Here is a 5013-nt window from a genome sequence, read left to right on the forward strand (position 1 = left end):
TCCCCCCTCCCCCCCCCCCCTCACTCTCCAGTGGGCCAGAATAGTGCTGTAGTTCAGCATCTCTTACTTCATTCATCTCCTGCTTCATCCAATGCAATCCAGTTATTTGAGGCAGCAGGGAGCAACATTTTAATCCTGCACTGCATTCTCCCATGGGGCTGTTTACTTAACATGACCATTCTCAGGTCACTCCTCTTCCTACATTCTTCCCCTTTTTCATGGGGGTGAGACAGGCCAGGCAAAGCAAACTCCAAGTCAAGGTGTTTCATCGGCAAAAAAATCTTTTTCAAAAGTTGTTTTTCTGTTCAGAGCCAGTTAACGTGGAAAGAGTGATCTTGCTGATCCTCTTCTGTCAGGCTTTCTATTTCTAAATACTTTGGGGCTGTTTTCTTAGTATGCGGTTTAATCTGCAAATTAACTTCATACCAATGCAAAATGTCAAATAGAAATATGGTGTGCAGGCCATGTATTATTTCCATCATTTTGCTCACTGCTGCTCCAAAACACCTAGGGAGGTATTTTCCCCACCTTCTTCCATTTCCTGTTCTGATTCAAGAATTTTTCAGAAATCTCCAGGAGTTTTAAATATGTATATCCTTGAGTTACTTCTGGCCCTTCTTGATGCCATATTTTACCAGTTTTCTGTGAGTATATCTCTCTTGAGCTTTACCATCTCCAGTCACTCTTGTCTTGCATTTTGTTGTGTTTTGTTTTGTAGGGGGGGAATTATATTGTAATGGACCATTTTAAGCATCATGCTGGGGTAAGAGTGGTGTCAAAGGAAATTCGCAGAGAAGCTGAATTTCAGGAAATTAGCTTTGTGTTACATTTACCCATGTCTACCAAATGAGATTTTTTTTCTTGATATATTTTGCTCCACATAATCCTGAAATCTCATCTTGAAGGTTATAACCTATAAGTTATTTTCTTAGTGAATTTTCAACTCCCTTATTTTTCACTAGATATAAGGAGTGTATATTCATCCTAATCTGTTCATATGCATTTTGTGTGATAAAATACTTTTTTTTTTTCTGATAGCTGTTTTGTGTTTTGGTTTTGGGGGGGTTTTTAATTCGAGTTTTTTAGTAGGCAGCCTGTGAAAGTGTGGAAAATTTTTCTGGGCTTTATTTTTTTTTCTTGTTGGAAAAAATACTTTTCTTAAGAGTGTTTGGGGTGACTGATATCATACACAGTTTTGTTTTGTCTGAAGTATCTTTCCATGAATAATGTTTTTTGTCTGTCTGTCCTACACAATACATATTCTGATAAAGGAATTGAGATTTGTTTTCATAGTCTCCAAAAAACCTTTTGCAGAAAGCAAGCTGAGGGTAACTTTCTCAGGACGTGCTGCTTGGTTATTTCTACTGGAAGTAAAAGAGCTCTTGTATTTTTGGGCACATGGTCTGTGTAATTGCTACCAGGGATTTGTGATGTTAAGCAAACAGTTGTGGCCAAAAGCAAGAGGCCTTTTCAAAAGAGCTATATATTTGCTCCGCTTAACATGACATACTAGAGATACCGTTGCTCAGAAATGCTGATACATAGGGTTCATGAGTGCTTATAGGTAAAGAACAAATCTGTTCAGGAATTAGTGACAGCGCTTCCTAGCCTGAATACATAAATTAAGAAGATTCCTCCCTTTTTTTTTCCAGGTGGTACGACTGTTAAAAACATCGCCAGAGAAACCTATAACATTAGCCATTGGTGATGGTGCTAATGATGTAAGCATGATACAAGAAGCACATGTTGGCATCGGTAACTGACCTTTTTTAGAATTCAATTCATGTAAATCGTATCTTTCTAAGTTGGTGTTCTCAATGAAGCATTATATGTTTGCAAAGGTAGTCCCAACTCGTGGTTTTCAAACTGCTGAATTTCAAATATTTTTACTTCTGCAAATAATAATACAGCAGTCTTTCTATCATTTTTAAAACAATGTAGTTGCCCATTGTCTCAGAAGTCCAGTGGGGTTTAAAAAGGGTGAATGCTTGCCTTCTGAAACAGCAGTTTACATATCAAAAGCTTGGGCCTGTTATACAGTACATCAGAATCAGAGTTCTTTATTATCTCCCGCAATAGCTGAATATATAATAGGCTGTGTGTATCGAAAATGCCCTGCTGCTTTTTTTTATTTTATTTTGTTGGTGATTGATGTTCCCCCGTTAGATCTGTCATATATGGTACACTGAACTTTATTTTATTGTACATTTAGTTATACTGATGTAAAAGAATCACAGAAGGCTGGAAAGGACCTCTAGAGATTTTCTAGTCCAGCCCCTTACACTAAGGCAGGATTGAGTCTACTCAGATCATCCCGAACAGAGGTTTGTCTAACCTACTCTGAGAAATGTCTAGTGAAGGAGGTTCAACACCACCAGTAGTAAGCCCAGTCTAGTGCTTCATCACTTTAACAGCTAGAAATCTTTATCTAATATCCACACTAAATCTGCTTTCCTGCATAGTTTCATAGTAGTTTGGGGTCAGAAGGGACCTGAACAGATCATCTAGTCTGACCCCCCACCACTGGCAGAAGCACACACTGGGATCACATGACCCCAGACAGGTGTTCGTCCAACCTCTTTTTGAATTTACCCAAGGTAGGAGCGAGGACCACTTCCCTAGGAAGTTGGTTCCAGATCCTAGCCACCCTAACAGTGACGTAGTACCTCCTAATCTCTAATCTGAACCTGAACTTGCAAATCAAGTTAATTTCTTCTTGTCTTTCCCCTCATAGCCATGGAGGAGAATTAATCACTGTCATCTCTTTAGGAACACTTTGCATACTGGTGTATGGTGGGTTTGTTTCTGGTGTAAACAAACCCAGTCCTCTCATCCATTGCTCATGGCTCGTTTTCAGGATTGTGTGTCCTTCTCCAGTTTTCTGAGACCACCTCTGTCCTCTAAGCTCTAGGAGAAAATTGCTAATGGTTCAGAGGCTATTTCAAATAAATTCTCCCTAGGTCTTGAGAAGCTATCAGGCCCTGCCAACTTGTTCACGTATATTCTAGCTAATAATTCTTTAATTTGTTTTTTTGCAGGCTTTCTGTGTTTATCCCCTTACCACAATTTTTTTAAAGAGTGAAGCAATGTATGCATTGAAGTCAGCCTTCACTGCATCATCCATTATTTGCTCTTTCTTCCTATTCAGAAGTGGGTCTGTCGTTCACTTTGTTCCCCCCTTATTTCTGAAATATTAATAAAAATATTTCTCAATGTTTATAGGCAGATGAGGTTCTTTGGGTAAATCTGATATATTTTAGTAGACCCACTAAAATAGTTAGAAAAATTCTTCTTTGCAAGCTTTTGGGTACAAACACCCTTCTTCAGGCTGAGGAAGCACCTGCAGTTGTTCTGCGCTCTCTATCGAAACTCAGTGTCTCAATGTTTATGGCCCTTGCTAATTGAAAGTCATTTTTTGCCTTAATATTTCTGATTTTTATCTCTACATGCTTGAACTACTTTATATTTATCCTTGGTTGTGTGCCCTTGCTTCTACTTTTGTGCATTATTCCTTTTGATTTTTCAAATCGTTGAAGAGCTGATACAGCTATAAAGGTCTTCTGCCATGCTTTCCATCTTCTTTGCACCAAGAAAGTTTGCTGTTGTACATTTAATATAGTCTCCCTGGGTAACTGCCAGCTCTCCTTCACTCCTTTATCCATCAGGTTATCTTCCCAAGGGACCTTTCCCACAAGTTCTCTCGAGTTTTCTGAAGTCTGCTCTTCTGAAGTCTGTTATCCTTACTCTGGTGCTCTCTCACCTTCCTTTCTTTAGAATAGTGAGCTCTGTCAATTCATGATCTTTCATGATTTTTCTTGTGTGCCTTTTTTTATGAATCGCATTGTTGAAAGAAGTCTTTGCCCAATACCTACGGCAGAGTCTAAAAATGTAAAATGGCTTTTAGTTTTATGTCGCAAAAATAGAATAACGCTTTACCAAAAAAAAAGACTTCAGTCCATTTTTTCACTCATCTATTTCTGCAATATATAAATAGCCAAAGGTATTAAGGTTTAGACTTGCCTGCAACTAAATGCTGTTTTATATAAATAAATTATATATTCTTGTCTACCTCTTATCTAAAAAGTGCTCATTTCAGAGATGATTTCATCTCTTTCCTAGATTGCACCTCTGTTGCAGTGCCTAATCATCTTGTTCATATCTAAAAATGAAAGGAAGACAAAAACTGCATCAGAAAAATCACATCTTGTTTCCGTACTCATTTCTGCAACTCGCTTACTTTCCCTTCAGATCATTCTTTTGTATTCTGTATGAATTAAAAAGGTGGCTCTTGCCATTCAAAAAGAACTGTAACAAGCTTTTTCTGGATACAAAATGGATGTTGCCTTTTGTAAGGCATGTTTCAAGTAAGCAAAAATCTCATTCCTTGGCTTTCTTGCTTTACACCTCATTTCTCTTTATTTCCACATTTCATTCCCAAACTGACAAAAGTGTAACAAACTTTCTTTACTAAGTATTTTCACTTTCCTAATCCGCTTGGAGAGGACCTGCTGGGCTCTCCATTATCTGTATCCTTTAACAACAGTATCCTTTCAAAATTGGTCTGTCATTGTACAGTGGAGAATTACATTCCAGATGTAATAGCTTTGCTTTGCCCTTTGTTTTGAAACACATGAACGGGGAACCCTGGAATTCTTAAATTGCTGCTTTTCTACTATTTTCTAGTTGTGTTTGCCCCTTTGCAGATACCTGAGAAATTGCCCTACAGCACTGAATTGCCAAAACAGGTATAAAAATGGAAAAAACTTTTTCAGGCAGATTCCCTTCAGATCAATGAAAAGTGCTCAGCAGTCACAATCTGAGCCAAAAATTAGGCGGTCACTCATGTTTTCAAATGTAGTCACCAAAAGAAAAGTAACAATTGATATGTTTAAATGGGAGTCATTGGCTGCCAAGTACTTGTAAAAACTGGATGCTTGTAACTATGATGCTATGCCTTACAACTCCATTTACTTTTCTGCAGTATTTACTCTAATTTCTTTTCCTCCCCCCCCC

At 38.1% G+C, this 5013-nt stretch overlaps 1 protein-coding gene across 3 annotated transcripts in view; it reads left to right on the plus strand.

Annotated features, from left to right (window-relative positions):
• The window catches only part of ATP11B (ATPase phospholipid transporting 11B (putative)), a 116565-nt gene that overhangs the window by 74213 nt on the left and 37339 nt on the right, over positions 1–5013 (plus strand). For all 3 annotated transcript variants that reach the window (XM_019503356.1, XM_019503355.1, XM_019503357.1), the window contains exon 21: positions 1653–1755. In XM_019503356.1, the coding sequence (XP_019358901.1) occupies positions 1653–1755 (103 nt within the window). The remainder of the gene's footprint in view (positions 1–1652; positions 1756–5013) is intronic.

The sequence above is a fragment of the Gavialis gangeticus genome, unplaced genomic scaffold, assembly GCF_001723915.1.
Source record: "Gavialis gangeticus isolate Ggan-Ray unplaced genomic scaffold, GavGan_comp1, whole genome shotgun sequence".
Classification (NCBI taxonomy): domain Eukaryota; kingdom Metazoa; phylum Chordata; order Crocodylia; family Gavialidae; genus Gavialis; species Gavialis gangeticus.